This window comes from Procambarus clarkii, chromosome 39 (assembly GCF_040958095.1).
Source record: "Procambarus clarkii isolate CNS0578487 chromosome 39, FALCON_Pclarkii_2.0, whole genome shotgun sequence".
NCBI classification, from domain to species: domain Eukaryota; kingdom Metazoa; phylum Arthropoda; class Malacostraca; order Decapoda; family Cambaridae; genus Procambarus; species Procambarus clarkii.
In genome coordinates, this window is record NC_091188.1 from 2360544 (window position 1) to 2385961 (window position 25418).

The window sequence follows — 25418 nt, forward strand, 5'->3', positions numbered from 1 at the left end:
AGACTGTCAAACAGGAGAGAAGCTGACTGAGTGTCGTAGAGGAGAAAGGCTGTCTGTCTGCTACTGTCTGATGTTGTCGTGTTCCGTCTGACTGGTGTTCCGTGTCTAGATTGGTGTCGCAAGGTGTGGAAGAGTAGGATTCGTCTGCTCGGTGAGTGACTGAACCTCTCTGTTTCCAGGTGGAATGTATTCTGGATTAGATTGAGTATAAGGTAGATTCACAGGTGAAGATTGGAAGGCTGGCGTTATCCCTCAGTGGATTGGAAGGGGGGTAGCTATCCGAGTGGGGACTGGAAGAGAGTAGCTTTATCTACTCGTATTTGTATGGAAGGACGTTCTTCATGGGGAAATCTTTTTAGTTTTGGGGGGGCCTAAGATGACCTGCAGACCAACCTTCGTCTGTTTTACCTGGCTATCGAAGATTCCACTGAGAAACACGGACTGTAAGACTTGATCAATCACCACTTGAGGTCTAAGGCGCGATCGCACGTTGATGGAGGAATGTAAGACTGTCTCAGACCACACACTAGAAGAAGGGACGACGACGTTTCGGTCAATCGACTTGAGAATGATCCAGGACAGACCGAAACGTCGTCGTCCCTTCTCCTTCTAGTGTGGTCTGGTCAACATACTTTAGCCACGTTATTGTGACTCTTCGCCTGCATGTAAGACGGTTACTTAAGCAACACTGGACGCGGGAAGAGGGGAAGAGGTGTCAAGTAACACCCACACACCCTGGAACGAGCTTCCCCCTCTCACTATGAGTATTACTCCTGTCCCTTCATTCTCCCCCCCCCCTTTCCCATCACCCCCTACTCCCAGCTCTTGTTCAATAAATCCCCCAAGCCACCCACCTTCCCCAGGTCCTTACCCCATCCCCACTAGACCATCCCCCACAACCCCTTCCCCCAAGCACTACCTCACCCCCACTCGCCTCTCTCCCAAACTGTTCTCTGGTTTAATCACTCAGGCATGTTGCTCTACACAAAACATGTGAGGTGTAGGAGGAAGAGGAGAGTCGGTGGAGAAAGATATACATGAGAATATAATATTATTATTATTATTATTATTATTATTATTATTATTATTATTATTATTATTATTATTATTATTATTATTATTATTATTATTATTATTATTATTATTATTATTTTCCTTCTCGACGTGGATGTCAGCAAGGCCTCGGGGCCAGACGGTGCTAATCCCCACTTGTAGCAGCAGTATGAATCTTGCTTCAACTTTTCTTAGTTTATTCTCTATTAGTCCATAAAGTTGTAAGAACGTCAAATGCTACGTGACATATGTATCTCTCCACATTCAGGACTCTTGTTCCAAGTCGAGTCCAGCTTTAAATATATACAATATCAAAGATAACATTCTTCCTTTTCCACTTAGGATGAATATCTTGTTACTTAACAAAAATATTCTTATCAAAGTTATTTTCTGGTTTGTCACCTCGAATGTTTCCTCAAAGGTCATTTGCTAGCAATTTAGATCCAAATATACCGATCTCTAGTTCTCAAAATGTCTTGTGGTACCGAGCCTCGACCCCCGACCCGCCGCAAGATTAGAGGTTTGCTGCCAAGTCCGGGTTCCTGCTATGTATTATGAGAGATACATGTTTGTCTTGTGGTACCGAGCCTCGACCCCCGACCCGCCGCAAGATTAGAGGTTTGCTGCCAAGTCCGGGTTCCTGCTATGTATTATGAGAGATACATGTTTGTCTTGTGGTACCGAGCCTCGACCCCCGACCCGCCGCAAGATTAGAGGTTTGCTGCCAAGTCCGGGTTCCTGCTATGTATTATGAGAGATACATGTCTGTCTTGTGGTACTGAGCCTCGACCCCCGACCCGCCGCAAGATTAGAGGTTTGCTGCCAAGTCCGGGTTCCTGCTATGTATTATGAGAGATACATGTCTGTCTTGTGGTACTGAGCCTCGACCCCCGACCCGCCGCAAGATTAGAGGTTTGCTGCCAAGTCCGGGTTCCTGCTATGTATTATGAGAGATACATGTTTGAGTATGCTGCTCAGAATACAACCTCCCCCTGCAAGAAATACAAAACAAAATAGAAAAAGGTCCCAATTTATTTACCAAGCAGACACCTGCCTCACAACTCATGTGAATCAATCGCCAAGAGAGCAAGATAGATAAGTCGATAGATGCAGCTGGCTGTATAGTCTATCATAATCGATCCTCCGGGAAAGGTTCCTGCTTCCTCTTGTGATGGTATGGGTTCTGTACGTTGTATCTAGTGGTCTGTTGTGGCTCGCATTCCCTTTGCAATCAGTCTCTCACTTCACCTTACTCACCAGCACCACCTGGATGAGTCTGTACTGCTAAAACAAATCGTCTTTTCCCATTTAAACACTGAATTAAGACAAATTTTTTTCCCATTTAAACACTGAATTAAAACAAATCTTTGTCCCCCATTTAAACACTGAATTAAGCCCCATGTATTAAGATACATATTACACAGCTAATCCATATGTATCACACACAAGCACACCTTGTTGTTGAACTACATGCATTAGTCACACAAGACATTGAACCTCCAACGCCACCATTCACCTCTCTACCACCTCTCCCTCACACTACAACCTCTCCCTCACACTACAACCTCTCCTCTCACACTACAACCTCTCCTCTCACATCATGCCTTTCCGCCTCGCTTCCTGCACTCTCACGCTTCGCCTGGGTGAGGGGAGAGCCGACACCTGTGGCACATTTCCGCCTCACTGTCACGTGGGTGTGGGACTTGTCACGAACGTGTTCAACTGGCCGGCTCTGTCGGGTTTAGAAAGGGTTTGTTTAGCGTAAGAGTTGAGGGGTAAAGAGATTGAACTAAATGAGTAAATTGTAGACCCGAGTTCTATTCATAATTTCAACAGTAAATATGATATACATATAAGTCAGGATCCATTGTATTAGACAACCAGCGACTAGAAGAACAGGGTCCAAGGGCTCAAGCTCGACATTTAAGCGACAAATATATGTGTGAGTACATACACGCATACACATCATAGGTAACTTTAACATTATGTCAGAAGAGTTGTAAAGACCGACTTGGACTCTTCGAATATACATTTTTCTAGCGTCAGACAAAGTTCTTTGTAATTCCGCTTTGATTGTGAAATTATGACTTGGGTCTTTTAGACAAGTGTTGGCAAAATTAGTTAACAGTTATAATTGTATGCTCGCTAACTTTCCGGCGCAATGTTTTCATTTCTATTGAGTTTTCGGTGCTTTCTGACTGAAGGCAGTTTCCTTTCGTGTTGTGTTTCCTTTCGTATTGGAAAGTGTTTGTGTTGCATTTCTTCCTCTAGTTATATTGGTTTTCCAGTCCTCCTTCATCCTCTCTTCTTCTTCCCCCCTTTCTTCTATTTTTAGGGGAAGGGATCTAAGAGTTTATCCGGGAGTGTGAACTGAGGTTTCCACTGCCTCTCTTTCAATCAAGGATCAGGTGAAGGGGGGACTCGAGAAATTGTCGCAATCACATCCTGTAACGACGTCAGGTCAATAACGAAATCGACCTCTCAGCTCCTATGTCTCATTTTGTACGTTACTGTTTACAATGGACTAATTACAAAGTCTTATGAAAAGTATCGGGCTCACAAAAAGCTCCGTTTTATATGCAATGTTAGGTTAGGTTAGGTTAGGGGGACTGCTTGGGCTTGTACATTTCTGGTGTGTGTGTGTGTGTGTGTGTGTGTGTGTGTGTGTGTGTGTGTGTGTGTGTGTGTGTGTGTGTGTGTGTGTGTGTGTGTGTGTGTGTGTGTGTGTGTTTGAAATATATAAATGCCATTTTCTATTATTAATTCAATTATTTATTTAGCCTTTGGGAGGAATTCATTGAAAGATTCCTGTTTACCTTCAAACACTTAAGTATAAAAGACATAAGGAAAATCGTGCAAGTGATAAATACTTGGATATGAAAATGATCTCACTTAAACAACAGCTTAGAAAATATTGTCATCTTGTAGAATGCCGCTTTAATGATCCTATTACATAATATTAATCTCTGTTCCATCCAACACTTCAGCTCTCCTCTTCCCCTTTATCTCTTTATAAGTTTGTATACCCATCCCTTTCCCCTATCCTACATTCTCCATCCACCCCCTATACACAACTAAGGTCTACACGCCACCTACACGCCACGCCACTACACGCCACTACACGCCACCCTAAGGTTTGTTCCTGGGGGCCCCTCTAAGCTCGAGGCCTCTAAGCTGGGGGGCTTCTAAGCTGGGGGGATTCTAAGCTGGGAGGCTTCTAAGCTGGGAGAGCCCCCTCTAAGCTGGAGGCCCCCCCCCACTAAGCTAAAGGCCCCCTCTAAGCTAGGAGGGCCCCTCTAAGCTGGGGAGGGCCTTCTCTAAGCTCGATATCCCCAAGGCAGGTTGCCCAAGCTTCGTAAAGTGTATTGCGAGAGTCTGGCGGAGGCGCTGCTACCCGGGTAGGCCCTTGTGCCTTGTGAGGTGATTGACGGTAACCCTTCTTCAGCCTCACAAACTCACACAATTTACATAGCATTATCGAGATTGTGTTTAGTGGGGCTGGGAGAGGAGGCAGAATGAGGAGCAGAATGAGGAGGAGGATGATGGAAAAGGGTGCTGAGGAATAGGGGAACGGATGGAGAGAAGAAATAGGAGTAGCAGGAGAGGGAGTAAAGTAGGAAGGATTAGTGAAGAAGAATTTAGGGGGAGGTCTGACGAAGCATGGAACAATTAGAAAGAAGGGGAAAAAAGAAGGGAGAAAGAAAAAGAAATAAGAATGAAGAAGGAAGGAGCGAGCGTGAATGGTGCCCCCAGGAGGGGGGGGGGGCCCTCAAGGCTGAGTGGACGGCGCTCTGGGGTCGTAATCCTAAGGACCCGGGTTTGATCCCCGGTGGAGGTAGAAACAAATGGGCAGAGTTTCTTTCACCTTGATGCACCTGTTCAACTAGCAGTAAATAGATACCTGGGAGTTAGACAGCTGCTACAGGCCACTTCCTGGGGGATGTGTATGTATGTGTTTTAGAGAAATATATGTAGTAGATATAATAGAGGAAAATAGATTGGTTAGAAAGGCGGGGACCAAGAGCTAATAGCTCGATTCTGCAGACACAAATAGTAAACACACACACACACATGGTGACGAAGCTATCGATACCAATTCGATACACAGCTGTATATGTAAATATGATAAGATATAATGATAATGGTCCAAGATGGACCGAAACGTCGCCTCACGTGTCCAAGACGGACCAAAACGTCGCCTAACGTGTCCAAGACGGACCGAAACGTCGCCTCACGTGTCCAAGACGGACCTGAAACGTCGCCTCACGTGTCCAAGACGGACCTGAAACGTCGCCTCACGTGTCCAAGACGGATCGAAACGTCACCTCACGTGTCCAAGACGGACCTGAAACGTCGCCTCACGTGTCCAAGACGGACCTGAAACGTCGCCTCACGTGTCCAAGACGGATCGAAACGTCACCTCACGTGTCCAAGACGGACGGAAACGTCGTCACACGTGTCCAAGACGGACCCGAAACGTCGTCACTCCCTTCATTTTCAGACGTGTTGGTTGGGTGTCTGATAAGCCAAGTATACTTTAGTCTTAAGCATAAAGAACAAATTAATAAATTAAATTGCAGAACTAAAAAAATTATTGGCTTAATAATGAGGCCGCTCCTCATTGTATTTACCCAATCTCATTTAAATAAATGTCTAACCTACGCTTGAAACAAAAGAGATCCCACGACTAAATAGACTTTCCCTTTCTTAATTCATGGGTACATGCAATTCGTTTTTCCGCTCCTTAGTGCAACGGTTATCCATTTTGGGTTTGTTAATCGACCCAATCAATATTAGGTCGAGTATTGTATACTATTGTCGAATATTATACATTAGTACACTACTAGTACACACACAGTACACTACTAGTACACACACAGTACACTACTAGTACACACACAGTACACTACTAGTACACACACAGTACACTACTAGTACACACACAGTACACTACTAGTACACACACAGTACACTACTAGTACACACACAGTACGCTACTAGTACACACACAGTACACTACTAGTACACACACAGTACACTACTAGTACACACACAGTACACTACTAGTACACACACAGTACACTACTAGTACACACACAGTACACTACTAGTACACACACAGTACACTACTAGTACACACGTACGACACTCTATCACTCGGTAAGCCCGTCTCGTATCCTGATCTTGGACCAATCTATCTTTCTCAAGACGCGACTCATTTCCTCAAAATCAGTGAGTTTTCTCTCACACTACTTTTCTCTCCTATGTTAAATCTGATTTTCTTGTGATCCGCTTCTCCCATAGCTTGCCCGATGTTTCTATATCGTGTATTATTGTTTGCTAACGGGAAGAACTAAGTCTTAAATATTAATTTCCCCATGTTGACCAGACCACACACTAGAAGGTGAAGGGACGACGACGTTTCGGTCCGTCCTGGACCATTCTTAAGTTGAGTGTCTTGTCAAGTCGAAAGTCGTTAATTTCCCCTTGTTTGCCTCCATAATATGTCGTTTAAAAGTCCTATATAATAACTATATTTCTTCCAATGAGTTCGTTCAGCGCCACTTCATTCCCTAGATACGTACTGTGAACAGCAGCAGCATCAGCAGGGTACATATTTCCATATATATATATATATATATATATATATATATATATATATATATATATATATATATATATATATATATATATATATATATATATATATATATATATATATATATATATATATACCCTGAGTGCAGGTCATCAATCGTGCTCCAATTTTCATTTCAATTTGCTCACAGCCGCTTTTCAATATCTCCTTTCCTCTCAGTCTCCCTTTCCCCTCGTTCCACCCTTCCCGTGACCTTCTCTCCCGCTGTTCCAGTTCCCTTATACTGTCACGTCTTCTCTCTCATCTTCACTCTCCGGCAACTTTAATATTGTGATATTCAGAGCCATTGATACAACATATATCTTCTATGTTATGTATATATATATATATATATATATATATATATATATATATATATATATATATATATATATATATATATATATATATATATATATATATATATATATATATATATATATATATATATATATATGTATATATATATGCAATTGACGATCACTAAACACTGATCATTTGTAATGCGGAAAAACCACAAAGAAATGGGAAAGAGAGGTGAACGTTTCGGCCTGTTAGAGCCTTTGTCAACACCAGACTGACGGTGTTGACAAAGGCTCTAACAGGCCGAAACGTTCACCTCTCTTTCCAATTTCTTTGTGGTTTTTCCGCATATATATATATATGTATATAATATATTGTGTATAATGCGCATATATACTGTTCCCCCCCGACTAATTTAAGAGAGTGCTTGGGACGTCACCGTAAGGTTAGGATCGTCATCAGCGTCAGGTCCTGGACACCTGCAGGAGGCTGGTAATTGCCTCGTGACGGAGCCCTGCTCTCCCCCTCACACCTCCTGCTTGCCACGGGAGCAAGCAGGAGCATTGGAGACAGTAGGGTAAAACTAACCTGTCTCACGACGGTCTAAACCCAGCTCACGTTCCCTATTGGTGGGTGAACAATCCAACGCTTGGTGAGATGCGGGGTGTTCCGGTAGTATAGGCAGGGAAGGGAGGAGTTCGTTCGACTCATAATCGAGAATTTCGGGTTCGAATCCCGGGTGGGACGGACGTGTATGTGTGAATACACTCATGCCTGCCTGTCTTCCCGACACAATGAGTTATTATTAATTAATAATACATCACAATAGTCTCATTCGTGCGGAAGAGTAGGTACATAATATTATATAAACTAAATCCTCACATCGCGACGCCTTTTCCGGCCGCTAGAGGCGCTTACGTCAATACAATCCTCACTCTTATACACAAATTTGAAAAGTGCTTTAACGAAGTTATCCATTGATTTATAAAAACTAATAGAGAAAATGACAAAATACGAGTACAGAAAACGATTTTTTTAAGAGGGTAACGCTGTGTTTCTATCGCCTTGTCGAAACGGTTGGAGAGGAAGCAAAATGAAATATAACGATATCCGAATAACATATTTTAGGCCTTATCTAGTATAACGTCTCGTGATACTAGACTTGTAATACTTGTAATGCCCCTGATGGCCACGTTTTGGCACTTAGGTCGGCCTTTCCATCAGCAGTCATAAGGTCAATGAACCAATGATGCGTCTGTCTCGTCTGTGGCCAGCTAATCTAATGTGATTAATTCCTATGGGGTTGGGTATTAGGAAGAAATAGATGGTAGAAGAGTTGGAGGGAAGGATGAATGGATCCTCCCATATATATGTATATAACATATATAACATACATATAAATCAGGGAATTTAACCCCAATGACTATCCAATGATAATACCATTGGATGATGGTGGTAATTCACCACTGATGAGTACAGTAGGTGGAGGAGTGGTATTAGCAGTGGATAGCTACTGACTCTCTCTCTCTCTCTCTCTCTCTCTCTCTCTCTCTCTCTCTCTCTCTCTCTCTCTCTCTCTCTCTCTCTCTCTCTCTCTCTCTCATCATTTCTAAATTTATCTCATTTTCTCTTGGTCGACGTATCTCCCTTACCTTTTTTTTTAATTCTCTTTGCCCTCTCTCTCTCACTTCTCCCCCTCGGCTTCCCCGGGTACAGGTGTGTGCGTCCATCCCATGATCCAGCCGCCACACATGTCTAACTCCTGCACGTTTATCACTGTCACACTCTCCTCTCCTCTCTCCCTACCCCACAGGTGGCCCAGCTCCTACCCCTCCCGTTCACCCCCTTCCCCCACACACAACCATCCCTCCCCACCACCCCACAACCCCTCCCCACAACAGCTTTTCTTCCTTGCTACCAGCTACAGCATTCTTAGGACGAGGAAGTTGGTTAACCTGTGTTGTTGACGTGGGTGGTTGTGTGTAGGTGGTTGTGTGGGTGGTTGTGGTGGTGGCCTTAATGGCTGTGTATGAAGAGCTGGTGGCTAAAAACAAGATTTTACCAACGATCATGCCATAGCCTAGGTGCCAATGGCTAACTGGGGAGGCCAGGATGGTCATTGTGGCGGTGATCTGGCTGATGGCTGGAATCTATGGTGAAGGCGATGAGTCACAATAACGTGGCTGAAGTATGTGACTTGAATCGACTTGAGAATGGTCCAGGACGGACCGAAACGTCGTCGTCCCTTCAACTTCTAGTGTGTGGTCTGGTCAACAATCTATGGTGACTCTGAAGGAAATGGTGCCTTTCATATATCTCCGTATCTCAGACGGTCGCCGTCTGTGAAAGCAACTCCTAGTTTCTGCACCAATAGTGGACATCTCTGCTCTTTCCTGAGAGCTAAATCCACGAAAAGCTACATGGTACTTGGGGCTTCTGCTAGTTATTGCCCAAATCACCAGGTGTATTGAGGAAGATTAGGCGAGTTGCGGGAAATATAGTGAGGGAGAGAGGCAGGGAATTATAGGGAGGGAGATACGCAGGGATTTAGGGAGGGATGTAGTGAGGGAGAGAGACAGGAAAGTAGAGAGGGAGGAAGAATGTAAAAAAGCAGATCAGAATAAAAGCAAATGGTAAACAAAAAACGTAAAAGTAAAAAATGCAGAAAATCAGAGCGGAAGGAAGTTGTGTGAGGAGGGGGAAAAAGCCTGTCAAGGGGAAAAACAGGTAGACAAGCGACTTCAATGTCCCCCAGAAAGTTCCCCGCAATGTTTACCTCTCGCCTCCGTGTGTTTACAAACACCTCAGCTGCTTCCTGATTGGCTGCCAGCGAGCCAGCGAGTCTCTTAGGCGTCCGCTGGGTCTCTTATCATGAATAGACCGGCCCGTCAGGTGGGCGCTTCAGCTACCAAATACCCTCACGGATGAACATTACAGTCGAAAAAATCACACTTCAGTTACAGGTCTTGCCTGTACTACCCTCCACCCTTACGAATACAGATGCTGGTGTGAGGATCACAAAAGGGGGGGACTTGCAGAGCTGACAGACCGAGGTTCAATCCCCGGTAATCTCTGTGACACAAAGTCGATAAAAGATATTATTATAAGCATGTCAAGCTCACCTTTATAATCCATCTATTGCTCTGCCTTCTCTGCTGCATTAGATGGATCCATGCATCATTTTATGGTAATGAGAGGCAAGTTTTCCAGTCTATATATATAATATGGCGTTCCAAAAGATCGAGAAGGCTGCCCTGTCTCTGACACAATTGTTCTTAGCACTGTGACAACCTTAATCAAGCTACTGAGACTACCTTAATCTATCCACTGTGATTACCTCAGTCTCGAGACTGCTAAAACATGTTTATTTTTCCCCTCGTCACTCCAGCGGTACTCAGAACTATCTCTCTGTCTCGCCCTCTGCAGGATGTGTGTACAGACGCGGATGTTGGTGGCGGTGGCCGTGATGCTGGTGGTCCTGGCTGTGCTGAGCGACCCCGTCAGCGCCGGCTACAGGAAGCCCCCCTTCAACGGATCCATCTTCGGCAAGAGAGCTGGCGGCGACTCCTGTAAGTCTCCCGCGTCCGTCGTCGTCGCTCTAGTTGATACGCATTTTTAATTTTTGGTTTTGGGTTTTTAAAGTTTGTTATTTATCCGGCTTTGTTTGTTGTCTATACTCTTGTTGTCCAGCGTGGGAAATGACATATTTATGTTGATTCATTATTTTGTATTTGTTGTTTGTTCTCAGATCTGATATTTTCTTGTTCTTAAATATCCGAGTGTTATGTTTTTTGTCTTGTTCTTGAGTGCTCGTGTTATCGATCTCTTCGCTTCAGTTCTACAGACTTTATTTATTCTTAAATCCACAGTCTCTCTCTCTCTCTCTCTCTCTCTCTCTCTCTCTCTCTCTCTCTCTCTCTCTCTCTCTCTCTCTCTCTCTCTCTCTCTCTCTCTCTCTCTCTCTCTCTCTCTCTCTCTCTCTCTCTCTCTCTCTCTCTCTCTCTCTCTCTCTCTCTCTCTCTCTCTCTCTCTCTCTCTCTATCTCTCTCTCTCTCTCTCTTTCTCTCTCTCTCTCTCTCTCTCTCTCTCTCTCTCTCTCTCTCTCTCTCTCTCTCTCTCTCTCTCTCTCTCTCTCTCTCTCTCTCTCTCTCTCTCTCTCTTTCTCTCTCTCTCTCTCTCTCTCTCTCTCTCTTTCTCTCTCTCTCTCTCTCTCTCTCTCTCTCTCTCTCTCTCTCTCTCTCTCTCTCTCTCTGTATCCTCACTATAGAGAGAAAATGATGACACAAACCCCCCCATGCAACAAATTGCCTCATCATTCTCACAAAAATGGTATTTCAAGGTCGCACGAAGTTAGGAGATTGAAGAAGGTGATATTGTTTACACGCGAGCGGCGTCACGGGAAGGATCACTCCATCTCGCTCTCAATTGGACGAGCTGAGGTGGAAAACTGGTCGTTGATTGGCCGGTTTATGAGGGGAAGCTTCGGCTTATGATTGGATAAACCGACGACTCGGAAAAAAAGAGGTGTTGTCTGATTGGCCTTCCCTCTCAGGGTGGAAGGTGGAGGGGAAGATGATGATGGTGCTCTGCTGAAGTCCTGAAGGTGTCTGCTGAGTGGGTGTTGTCATTATGGAAGTCAGCTTTGAGGTCTTGTTCTTGTAAAGTTAACAAAAAGGGGGGGGGGGCGTTGTCTTTAAATACGTCAGCTTCGAGGTTATGGCAGTTTCGAGGGGTGATAGCTTTGAGGGGTGACAGCTTTGAGGGGTGACAGTTTCGAGGGGTGACAGCTTTGAGGGGTGACAGTTTCGAGGGGGTGACAGCTTTGAGGGGTGACAGCTTTGAGGGGTGACAGTTTTGAGGGGTGACAGCTTTGAGGGGTGACAGCTTTGAGGGGTGACAGTTTTTAGGGGTGACAGCTTTGAGGGGTGACAGTTTCGAGGGGTGACAGCTTTGAGGGGTGACAGCTTTGAGGGGTGACAGTTTTGAGGGGTGACAGCTTTGAGGGGTGACAGCTTTGAGGGGTGACAGTTTTGAGGGGTGACAGCTTTGAGGGGTGACAGTTTCGAGGGGTGACAGCTTTGAGGGGTGACAGCTTTGAGGGGTGACAGTTTTGAGGGGTGACAGCTTTCAGGGGTGACAGCTTTCAGGGGTGACAGTTTTGAGGGGTGACAGCTTTCAGGGGTGACAGCTTTGAGGGGTGACAGTTTCGAGGGGTGACAGCTTTGAGGGGTGACAGCTTTGAGGGGTGACAGTTTCGAGGGGTGACAGCTTTGAGGGGTGACAGCTTTGAGGGGTGACAGTTTTGAGGGGTGACAGCTTTGAGGGGTGACAGCTTTGAGGGGTGACAGCTTTGACGGTGACAGTTTTGAGGGTGACAACTCTGATTTCAGGATTTCAGGGAGAAAACTTTCAGAGTTTCGATTTTTAATCAATTTGTACAACCTGTTCTCACACTAGGCTTGTTTAAAGCAGCGGCCGTCCTCCCCAGACGCATTCATCAATTCTAACATGCTGTGTATTAAACATTTATTTGTTCTCATTTAGAAATTAGTATTATTTTACATCAAAATTATATGTTTAGTTAGGCGTAGGTTAGGTTAGGTGTTTAGGTTCTGTTGGCCATTATTTGTTTTTGATAAGCCCAGTCCTCGACTCAAGTCCATTACATCCAGCGGTCGACCCCACAGACGCATTCATAAATTTTCACATGCTGTTCATTTAAAACGGGGATTTTCTCAAATACAAATTAATATTATAATATATTTACATATTATGCATATATATAGGCATAGGTTAGGTTAGGTGTTTAGGTTCTGTTGGCGATTATTTGTATTTGTAGTACGTGGGTGAAGCATTTACAACGTTGTGATTCGAACAAAATTCGTCAGTGAAGCACTTGTTCCGGATATGTTCGAACTTCAGCAGTTGTGAGTCGTGTGTAAACCGTTTTTCATTCATAAACAGGGGGTGGGGGGGTGTATGGAATCACTTTTGGATCTTTGTTTGGAGGACGGGCTGCATTTACAACTTTGTGGTTCGAACAAAATTCGTCAGCGAAGCACTTGTTCTGGAAGTGTTCGAACGAAATCAGTTGTGAGTCGTGTGTAAAACGTTTTTCATTCATAAACAGGGGGGGGGGGGGGGTTGGCGGCTGTATGGAATCACTGTTGGGTCTTTGTTTGAAGGACGGGCTGCTACAACTTATGATGCTCCAACTCCTCTCGAACAGTCCTCTGTTTCGAATTGCATCTCAACAAGTCACCTACACAGAGAACATGAGCCCGTCCTCATCAACAAAAGCCAAACGCTAGTTAATTTAGCCGCAAAAGCCTCTTGTTGATGACTGAGAAACGGGGACACACGACTCATGACTGATCACTTTCGAATATTTCTCCAGTTGTGCTTCGCTGACAACCTCTGTTCGAATAGCAACTCGGGAAATGCTTCACCCACGTGCTTCAAGTGCAAATAATCGCCAACAGACCATCAATACCCAACCTGACCTGCACCTGTGGATAGAAATCTAACATGACCTATTATCTTTGTAATTTACCTTTTTGTTGTAAGTTAATTCTGAGGTTATGACCCAATGGGAGCTATGAGGAGAAAGCGCCAAGCCACCAAGACAATAATAACCCAATGGGTGAAAAGTTGTGTTCAAGTTATTGTTGTTGTTTTTATTATTATTAAATGTGATTTGTTTTGAGAATTACTATTATTATTGCTGTTATTAACAACACATTTTAGAATTCTGGGAGAGAATTCATGAAACATTTTCGTGTCCAATTACGAAGCCTGTACATCTTTCCTCGCTCACACTGCGAGGTCATTCTCCATCCAAGGTTATTATTATTATCATTGTCGACGACCTTGAAGCTCCTAATAGTATTTTGTTTTGTTTTGAGGAAAGTAAACCGCTGTGATTGCATGAAAAGATGTAGAGGTTTCGTGAGTGGACAAGTATAATCGCCTGACGAATCGTAACTAATGTAGAGGTTGGTGTTGCAGTGTACGAACCGGGCAAGGCTTTGGCGTCCGCCTGTCAGGTGGCTGTGGAGGCTTGTGCAGCCTGGTTCCCCGGTCCAGAGAAGAAATGAATTCCTTCAGGTGAGCTTCTCCTGGTTCCTCCTGGTTCCTCCTGGTTCCTCCTGGTTCCTCCTGGTTCCTTCTGGTTCCTCCTGGTTCCTCCTGGTTCCTTCTGGTTCCTCCTGGTTCCTCCTGGTTCCTCTTTGTCTCTCCTTCTGTCTTGCAACATTTTAGATTTGTTTTCCACCTAAAAGTATAATTAGTTAAAACAATGACAAAATAGCATTTATATATGTAACATTTTTATTTTGCTGTTCATATGTAAGTATTATCAGATAAACAAGACGTCTAGAGATCTGTTAATTGGTCTAAAACAAAACAAAACAAAGAAACCCGTCAATTTACGAACGGGATGGATCCATTCAAACTTTCATTTGATGTCCCTCTAACTTCCTGTAGGTACCATGGCGTGCGTACTTGCTGACATCAGCGAGACTTCATACCTCCTCTAAACCTTCTGACGTGAGCAGCGGATGTGAACCCAGTAGTCAAGACGGACCTCCTAATCCTCCTCTTCCAGTTCATCAAAGCTCACAAAATTCAACCACCTCCCCACCACACAAAAAAAATTAATTATAATCTACGGTTTAAATTCGCGGATCTCACAGAGGGTGTGTTTCAATCCCTTCCTCACCCTATACCTATATCCCTCTTCCCATATAGCCCCATTCCGCTACCCCTAACTATCATTCCTGTAGGAATAAATCACTGTATTAGTATCCACAAGATCCACCCACATCACCCTTGGCAAATTACAGCGTTATGCTCACTTCGGGGCACTGTTTACTTTGTATAAATTCTATCGCCCTTTAGTGAGGATAATATCCTCTATGTAGTAAACCTAATTTTGTTTAATACAGAATTTATTATTTGTATTAATTAAATTTAACATTATTGAAACTGATGACACGGAGTATATATATATATATTTGTTGCAAAATGTGATTTTATTTTATGTCTATTTAATCTAAAACAATTTTAGCCAATAGGTATTCCGAGACAGAGAGGCGTATCCCTCCCACATTAGAGTACGGTAATAAATATGTGAAGAGGTATTTCACTCCTGTCTTATTATCATCCCGTACTTAACTCCTTCTAGCACGGAAGCTCTATGTCACCTCTCACCCACCTTACTGAACAAAAAACCACACGTAGAGGGTGATATGTAGGTGCCCCCACATAATCGCCAACATGGAGACCCCTTTACACAACATACTCGCCAACATATAGAACAATTACCCGACCACAACACGCAGACCTTTACCCGAAAAGAAGATATTCGGGTATATAATACAATATATATACCCTGGAATATAATAGAATATATTCGCCAACATGGAGACCCAGACTTGCACAATGCACTTCACTATTCTCTTGAACAACTTCGGACTTCAGTCACTTTTATGTTAATGAATACTGAAAAATATACATCAAATACTATGTGTACAAGTCTTTGTTTATATTCATTGTAATCACAACATCTGAAAGCAATACTTTAGAAACGTCAACAAATTTGATTACAAAAATCCTCTACTTTGCTCATCCAATAATTCTGAGCGTTAATTATATATATATATATGATCTTTGTCATGAAGTTAATATGAAAGAAAATAAGCATAGAGTCCCATGCTGAAACAATGTAAGTTGCTTGAAGTGGAACAATGTGATGGAACTCGTTCAGACGAGGTGTGAAGTGGAACAATTGAGCATCACGTCACAAGATCCGAACAGATCCGAAATAGATAATCCGAACAGATAGAGAACAGCTCAAATTCACACTTAAGAGGCTGGAGGAGTTATTGACCTATTACTGACACAGAGATGACACAGTGCCAGGCACACATAGTCACAGACAGTGATTACAGACACAGAAAGCGTAATTTTAATTTTCTTAATTATAATAATGAGGATAGTTAATTGTAATCTTTGTTCGAGGATAATGCTTCAGTTAGTTCGAGTAGCTTAGGCTATTTCCATCCTCTTCAATTACAGGTTCCTCGGTCCCTTGAGTATATTAGTGGATAGAAATAGCCTAAGCTTTTCTATCCTTTTTGGGACGTTATTCCCTTCTCTCGATAAACTTTCTTGAACTTGAATTTAGTTCGATATTGTCCACACTAACGAGCACACGTAAACCCAGTAGTTCGACTCATACATGGATAGCGAACATAATTCCATACAAATATGTATTTCGACAAGTTCAGAAATGACGCCTGGAAACTCGCTTCATTCCTCATTGAATTCATCGGTTCTAAACCTCCTCAAACCTCTTTTAAACAGCTAACAAAATATAATTATTCGCGAGGTTGGTGATCAATTCATATTCAATTTCCTGATAAGGTTATATTGATCAGGCTCAATAATAGGCTTCTTCATCGGCAGCGTTACTACTGGCTAAATAAATGTCTCAAACTGCCCATGTGATTTCATTTCATCCTGATTGCTGTAACATTTCAGATCAAGAAGACAATAAGGCACAACTGGATACAGAAATATTACAGAGCTTTGACACATCGAAAGATATTTATCTTAATATGAGATATTAGGACTCAAGCGAACACTGTCAAGGAAAGACAAGCTGAGCTCTTCTGTCAGCTAAATGTCAACAAAGTTGTAGAAAGCGCTGATAAACACTCTGAGAATTTAAGAATAGAAATATTAACCTACCATGATCAATTGATCATGTTGATCATCAACAACCACGATGAACTGATCATCATTATCACAATCACCCACAGCCTGACGCCTAATCCCAAGTATTTCAGTATCTCGAGAAAGCCTAGGCTTTGCTTTCTCCTGGCCAGGCATAGTTCACTCTACTATTCCCACCACCACCACCATAGTCATCATCAGTCACGAGCAACAACAGCTTGTCACTCTTCGAGAGTGCCAGAGCCAGTTGTGACAGGGCCAATGAGGGCAGAATCAATGGTGGCAGCACCACTTAATTATCCCTTGATGGTAATTAAGGCGTGTCAACTCCTGTAAGGACCTACGAATCCATCGAGGCTAATTAAAACCTATTAACCCCCCTTCGAGGGTAATTGAGGCCTTTCAACCTCTGGAGGATTATTAAGACCTATAAACCTATGAAGGGTTAATTTGGATTATTAACCTCTGGGAAGTTATTAAGACATATCAATACCTGAAGTGTTATTAATTGTGATGGGATGATTAATCAGAATCGTTATCGAGAATCGCAATGAACTGAGGATTTTTCAGTAATCCGAATCGAGAGTAATTTATCATGATTTCCGATGCTTAAACCGATTGTTTATCATTTAATGTCAACATTAATTTTTCGTTTCAGATAAAAATTCAAATTTTAAAAATTCTGATAATTTACACTCAAGTATTATACTCGTAACGTTTCTTTTTAATCGCTACAAGTAAAGAATAAGGTTATTTTGTATTAACAGTCGTGACATTACGCAAGAATAAAAAGAACGCTATCAGAAGGGCCCGTTTTCTCTTTTAGGTACTACGGTAGGTTAGGACAAGGGCACTCTATTATGACAGTTTCTTGACTTTGGGAAACCTTAGGAGAACGGGCTGCAGAACATAAGAACAAAGGCAACTGCAGAAGGCCTATTGGCCCATTACGAGGCAGCTCCTATTTATAACCACCCAATCCCACTCATATACATGTCCAACCCGCGCCCGAACTAACAAGCAACCAGTATTGTAAGATTTGCCCTTTTAATATCAATTTGGCATTTTTATGTAAATTTTACCATTATTGCGGACTTTTTGGCACATGGAAAAATGTTTGAATGCCAAACCGTTTTTGGCATAAATTTAATCCTCTCCGTTAACGTACTGTCAGCAATTATAAGTAGACTGTAGTAGGCTACAGTCTACTTCTAATTGCCTAAACTGCTGTCAAAATTATACCATTGAGATGCTTTAATGAGCTGACAACGCTGTCAGTAACTAACGTGACTTGGGTTAGTGTGTCGCCAGCTCTGGGAGTGAGAGGGTGTGCGCTGCTCTGAGGCTCAAGCAGGTGAGTTGTACCGCTAATCTGGACATTTAAGCAACTGCACACTGCGTATATTTTGCTTCGCAGTGTCCTCGATACAGACAACAATCAGATGAAACAGATAGTTACGTCATGTCAGCATATTTTCCTCATTGAATTTAGTTCAAACTGAAGTATATTTTGCTTTAGAATTATTAGCCACAGCTGTGGAGTTTGAATAGCCGTAATGCTCGTTTATAATGGAGTTTACATGTTTACATGTTGTTTACATGTTACATGTTTACATGGAGTTTAGTTTACATGTTGCTCTTGTGTTTTGGTAGAATTAATGTTTGGCGGAGGTATACTTAGTATATTCTCACTTGAGTATACGAGTGATATTTAAATATTTTTATTTGTTTTATTTTTATACAAGAAGATGCAATGGGGTTTGTTAAAGTTTTTGTTAATACAAGCACGTGCTTAATTTACATGTAATTCTCATTCATCCCGTGATTATAAAGAATTACTCATTTTATGTTTGTGCAAAATTTGTATATAAGTTATTAAGGCCTATCAACATTTGGAGGGTTATTAAGGCCTATCAACATCTGGAGGGTTATTAAGGCCTATCAACATTTGGAGGGTTATTAAGGCCTATCAACATCTGGAGGGTTATTAAGGCCTATCAACATTTGGAGGGTTATTAAGGCCTATTAACATTTGGAGGGTTATTAAGGCCTATCAACATTTGGAGGGTTATTAAGGCCTATCAACATTTGGAGGGTTATTAAGGCCTATCAACATTTGGAGGGTTATTAATGCCTATCAACATTTGGAGGGTTATTAAGGCCTATCAACATTTGGAGGGTTATTAAGGCCTATCAACATCTGGAGGGTTATTAAGGCCTATTAACATCTGGAGGGTTATTAAGGCCTATCAACATTTGGAGGGTTATTAAGGCCTATCAACATCTGGAGGGTTATTAAGGCCTATTAACATCTGGAGGGTTATTAAGGCCTATCAACATTTGGAGGGTTATTAAGGCCTATCAACATTTGGAGGGTTATTAAGGCCTATCAGCATCTGGAGGGTTATTAAGGCCTATCAACATCTGGAGGGTTATTAAGGCTTATTAACATCTGGAGGGTTATTAAGGCCTATCAACATTTGTAGGGTTATTCGGCCTATCAACATCTGGAGGGTTATTAAGGCCTATCAACATTTGGAGGGTTATTAAGGCCTATCAACATTTGGAGGGTTATTAAGGCCTATCAACATTTGGAGGGTTATTAAGGCCTATCAACATTTGGAGGGTTATTAAGGCCTATCAACATTTGGAGGGTTATTAAGGCCTATCAACATCTGGAGGGTTATTAAGGCCTATCAACATTTGGAGGGTTATTAAGGCCTATCAACATTTGGAGGGTTATTAAGGCCTATCAACATTTGGAGGGTTATTAAGGCCTATCAACATTTGGAGGGTTATTAATGCCTATCAACATTTGGAGGGTTATTAAGGCCTATCAACATCTGGAGGGTTATTAAGGCCTATCAACATTTGGAGGGTTATTAAGGCCTATCAACATTTGGAGGGTTATTAAGGCCTATTAACATCTGGAGGGTTATTAAGGCCTATCAACTTTGAAGGGTTATTAGGCCTATCAACATCTGGAGGGTTATTAAGGCCTATCAACATCTGGAGGGTTATTAAGGCCTATCAACATTTGGAGAGTTATTAGGCCTATCAACATCTGGAGGGTTATTAGGCCTATCAACATCTGGAGGGTTATTAGGCCTATCAACATCTGGAGGGTTATTAGGACCTATCAACATTTGGAGGGTTATTAAGGCCTATCAGCATCTGGAGGGTTATTAAGGCCATTAAACCTCTGGAGGGTTAATAAGTATTATAAACTTCGGAATGGTTATTAAGTCCTCTCAACATCTGGAGATTAAATAAGGCATATTAACCTCTAGAGTTAATAAGACCTCTCAACCTCTGGAAGGTTATTAACCCTGAAGCTGCAGTTCTAGATTTTATTAAATTTTTTTAACCTCAGTGGCCCAAAAAGCAGCCTAGAAACGAAACTGTATTAATTCGTGTTTTATATTACTTATTATAATTACGTATTATATTACGTATTAACACCCGCACACTATTTCCAGTCCTTCACCGTCACCACTGGGAGCTAGCATCACTATCCACAGTTTTCACTACACGCTATTACCAAATGCTCACAGTTAACGCTATACCATCCAGAGTGAACGCAATAGCACCCACAGTGAACGCAATGACATTCATAGAACACATGATAACTCTCAATAAGAACCGCTGAAAATTAATTAACCCATTTTAAAAACAGTGCTTCAGTTTCCAAGCTAAAGTTGTATGGGGCCAGACTAGGCCTTTCTGACTCGCTACAGAAGCTACACTGGTTGAGCTTAGTATGTACCTAATATCCACATAGTATGAGATAAGTATGTACGTAGAAATTTACATTGATATTGACTCAAAACACTGAGAGTCCTGACTGACGAGCTCCTAAAGTGTGTCACCTGCTTTGGATGACGGTATGAGTGTTTTGATGACGAGAAAATGGCGGGAGGGTGAGATAGGGATTCTTGGCTGTGTGGCGACCTGCTGGCCTCTATGGTTCTTGTGTAGCCTGCGTAGGGCAGCGCTTCCTGGTCAGAAGAATGACGGTCTGAACCCACGCCTGAAAGAGGTGAAGGGTTGGGAAGCCGGTGATGAAGGGAACATACTCATCCAGGCCCCCTACACCCTTTATCACGGGTGTCACATCACCCGTCTCTACAGCATCTGGTGTATGACAGTCGCCTGGTTGGTCTTGCTGATGGATGCTGCCGCTCTCCATACATCATCCGACACATCCGCATTACTATTTCCATTCCTGTCTCATTTCTATATATATGGTTTCAGATTACTATTTCCTTCTTCTTTCAAATTCTTGTCTTCTTTGCCATTTCTGCCTTCTTCTTTTCCATTCATGGCTTCTTTCCCATTCCTGCCTTCTTCTTTCTCATTCCTGCCTTCTTCTTTCTCATTCCTGCCTTCTTATTTCCCATTCCTGTCTTCTTATTTCAGCTCGGTGCAGTATTGGACCCCATCTCTCTCCCCTCACCCTCCCTTTCCTACCCTCCCCTCCCATCCCCACTCTCCCACTTACCCTCCCCTCCCATCCCCAGTGTAACCTCTCCGCTGAGGTTCAGCCAACTTCCTTCACTTTCGTGTTTACATGTCAACAAACTTTTTGACAAAACTCGTTTCCGTTGTCATCAAATATTTCTCAGGACGAACATCCCAAAAAACACCTGTTGTTTGTGTGTTTTCTTTGTTTAATTTACATTTAGAATTCTTGAGACAACGTGAATCTTACCAGATCGGTCGTCTTGCTTCGTGACGCAGCGAGAGGTAATGTCGTCGTCGCTCGAGATGTGATTACGCCACCAGGATGTCACGTCGTTGCCAGGAGGTCGTCATGTCGTCGCAAGGAGGATGTCATGTTGACCAGACCACACACACTAGAAGGTGAAGGGACGACGACGTTTCGGTCCGTCCTGGACCATTCTCAAGTCGATTGTGATGAGGATCGACTTGAGAATGATCCAGGACGGACCAAAACGTCGTCGTCCCTTCACCTTCTAGTGTGTGGTCTGGTTAACATAATTTAGCCACGTTATTGTGACTCGTCGCCTGTACAGGATGTTATGTCGTCGTCTGAGGCGTAATTAGACGCACTCGCCAGCAAGGAGGACTTAGTAAGACTAACTCGGCCATACGTCTCTCGTCTGTCTCCTGGTGTAGGGGGGGACTCCAGCTCTCGGCCGTTGATCTGAGTGTGTCGAGGCTCAAAACTGACGAGGGTCCCTAACCACACAACAACAACGGTTTCAACTCTTTTTACCCTGTCGTAGCTCAGTCAATTAAGGCAGTGTCTGGGATGCTCCCGGACGCAGGTTCGAAACCTCGTCACGGCCCTTGTGGATTTGTTGACGGGGTCCCTGTTCGTTACACAGTTGTGGGCACCTCTGATTGGTCGCAATTTAGACTTTTTGATACGTTTAGGATATTGGAAAGTCCATTGCAAATGGATTAAATCGACGTAGATCTGGTTGCTCTGTGTTAGACGTCCCCGAACTTTAATATAATGAATAATTCTCACTAATTATTAATAACACCTTTGAATAACCATAACAGGTGTTTTTTAATACGTATTTACAACGGAGTGGCTTTATTTACATCCACGATATTCCAGACCAAATGCCAATTTGATAGTTACTGTAAAATTGGACAAGACAAAAGGGCAGGTACAGTTTAAAGGGATGAGAATTATATTTTAATGATGACTCAGGATATATATATGGAACGAATACATTTTGTCACAAGGATAAGAAACTACAGGATGAAAGTGTGCTTACCGGAAGCTGGGGTTATCTTGAGGTTATCTTGAGATGATTTCAGGGCTTTTAGTGTCCCCGCGGCCCGGTCCTCGACCAGGCCTCCACCCCCAGGAAGCAGCCCGTGACAGCTGACTAACACCCAGGTACCTATTTACTGCTAGGTAACAGGGGCATAGGGTGAAAGAAACTCTGCCCAATGTTTCTCGCCGGCGCCTGGGATCGAACCCAGGACCACAGGATCACAAGTCCAGCGTGCTGTCCGCTCGGCCGACCGGCTGTCTACCGGGGTAGACAGATAGTCGACAAGATACACAACATCTTGAGATGAAATGGGAACCAGTTTGTTAACTAATGCATCAGGCATACGGTGAAGACTGCAGGTGAGGCATTCCTTCCCAAATTAAAGTAGCAAAAGGTAGAATTGGGACCAAAAAGAGGGATTACAGTCATGTGTTCTGCTAGAGCGGCAATGTATGAATATCTAGAGCATTTCATATCGGTGAGTGAGAATGGGGTGAGAATAGCTTGAGCTACCTCATCCCTTTGTGTGTATTTTACCTCAATAAACTTATTTCAATTTCAATTTCATATAGACTGCCAGCTGGGAAAATATGGCAAAGACAATGCAAAATAATTTATCGACAGCTGGAATAAATTCTATGACAAATATGATTCATATGAAAATAACAGTACATAATTTACTGTACGTAAAGTAATTCTATTCAGGTGGTCAGTTTAGTACGCTACATAATTTGCTCAGGTAAATCACACAGAAAACCATATGTGTACATAGTTTGCGTGTGTGTGTGTGTGTGTGTGTGTGTGTGTGTGTGTGTGTGTGTGTGTGTGTGTGTGTGTGTGTGTGTGTGTGTGTGTGTTTACAAAGTTTCGCCCCTCCCCAGTGTCCCCCTCTTCTAAAAAATATCATTATTCCATCCGCATCTCCCCAACGGGGTCGTGGTAGCCGGGTGGGGGGGTGGGGGGCCAGATCCGTGGCACCGCCTCATCTTCGGGCTTCAGGAGAGTGCCAACGCGCCTTTGTTCTGCCTTTGTTGCAGCTGCTCTGGGCTGAGGTGCTGTCTCTCACAACTCCTGCAGGAGGAGTTACTCTCTCTCTCCCACCTTCACCCAAATCTTTCATTACAACGAGAATGTGTCGAGGTTTTCGTTTAATGTATTACATGTTTGGCTAATCTCTCTCTCTCTCTCTCTCTCTCTCTCTCTCTCTCTCTCTCTCTCTCTCTCTCTCTCTCTCTCTCTCTCTCTCTCTCTCTCTCTCTCTCTCTCTCTCTCTCTCTTTCTCTCTTTCTCTCTCTCTTTATCGTTTACATTTTAAATGTTCTCAAATCTAGTATATCAAACTTCCCTTTTTAAAGAAAAAACTTATTATTTTTGGCTACTAGTTTATTTCTGCTCCTACTGAATTTCTCTCGAATGCCACACACGAACCTGCCTTTGCTTTCTGGGGCCTGTGCAGACCCCGAGATCCCAGGCTTAGAGACTTTTAGTGGAAAGAAATTTTCGGAAGATGTGCACCAGCCCTAATCTCTGCAGCCTCTGATGCCAGGCTTGCAATTTGGACATTTATATTTATGGCAAGATGTTGTCAGAAGGTTGTGTTCATAATATGCACTCTGTGTATTGCAATTAATCTGAATTAATTGTACATATTTCAACCCATCCTCATGTATATTTAGTAACGATGTGGGCCATCGTACACATATTGACGTGATGGACAATTAAAGTAGAATTCACTTTATAGAATAAAATTAAAGTTTAAAAAAATCCTAATAAAGTTAAAAACAAAAACCTATTCCAAGCCCATACATGCACTATATTAGGCCTCAGATAGTGTGTATTAGGACCTAGGGTGGTTAGGTTAAATTTGGTTTTATTAGAAACATAAATACAAAACCTTTACCAGTTTGTCCAAACTCAATAGTACCAACTTTTACGTCCTGATTCACCATTACGTCAATATATGTAATTATATACGATGAGCCACATCGTTAATATAAGTCCCATCTAAGCACGAGGGATGAGCTGGAATACAGACCTGTTTTTTTTATAAAGTATTTTGATATATATATATAAGACCCAGATTGAACTACTGTATTGTACATATGTTGATATTATACCCTTGTTTGGGTTCTCACATCCACGTAAATGATGCAACGCTTTGCAAACGATTTTTTTTTCAATTTTAGAAAATTTATAAGAATTAGAGAAAACATTTTTGCTACCTCGATACATTTTTTTTCCTAATCAATCCCAAAGAATTTTTATATTGTAATTTTCCAAGCATTATTCGTATTATTATGTTGTCAAAATATTTTTATCGATTACATATTTATATATATATATATATATATATATATATATATATATATATATATATATATATATATATATATATATATGTATATGTGTGTGTATATCACGAAAATAAACACGTGATTAAGAATGTGACAATGTCAGACCACGGAGGAAAATGAAACAGGAATTTCCTTAAGTACTTTCGTATATTAAATACATCTTCAGAAGGAATGATACATCTTCCTTCTGAAGATGTATTTAATATACGAAAGTACTTAAGGAAATTCCTGTTTCATTTTCCTCCGTGGTCTGACATTGTCATATATATATATATATATATATATATATATATATATATATATATATATATATATATATATATATATATATATATATATATATATATATATATATATATATTCGTCGGCATAACAGGAAACTAAAACAAAATCTCAAGGTTTCTCTCTCTCGTATAATGCACCCACAGCAACATGGTTGTTAAACCAAACATTACGGACCAGAAAATAATGAGTAAACATGCATTCATTCCTCTGTGGACGGAAACAAACAGGTCCTCATTCATTCGCATTTTTTACGTTTGTTTACAACTGTACACACACTCACAAACACATACA

General features: G+C 42.2%; 1 protein-coding gene across 1 annotated transcript in view; it reads left to right on the forward strand.

Moving 5' to 3' along the window:
- The window catches only part of SIFa (neuropeptide SIFamide), a 65570-nt gene extending 49074 nt beyond the window's left edge, over positions 1-16496 (forward strand). Inside the window, exons 2-4 of the mRNA XM_069338289.1 lie at positions 10421-10563; positions 14003-14101; positions 14480-16496. Of these exons, the coding sequence (XP_069194390.1) occupies positions 10422-10563; positions 14003-14091 (231 nt within the window). The 5' untranslated portion in view covers position 10421 and the 3' untranslated portion in view covers positions 14092-14101; positions 14480-16496. The remainder of the gene's footprint in view (positions 1-10420; positions 10564-14002; positions 14102-14479) is intronic.
- Positions 16497-25418: the final 8922 nt, after the last annotated feature.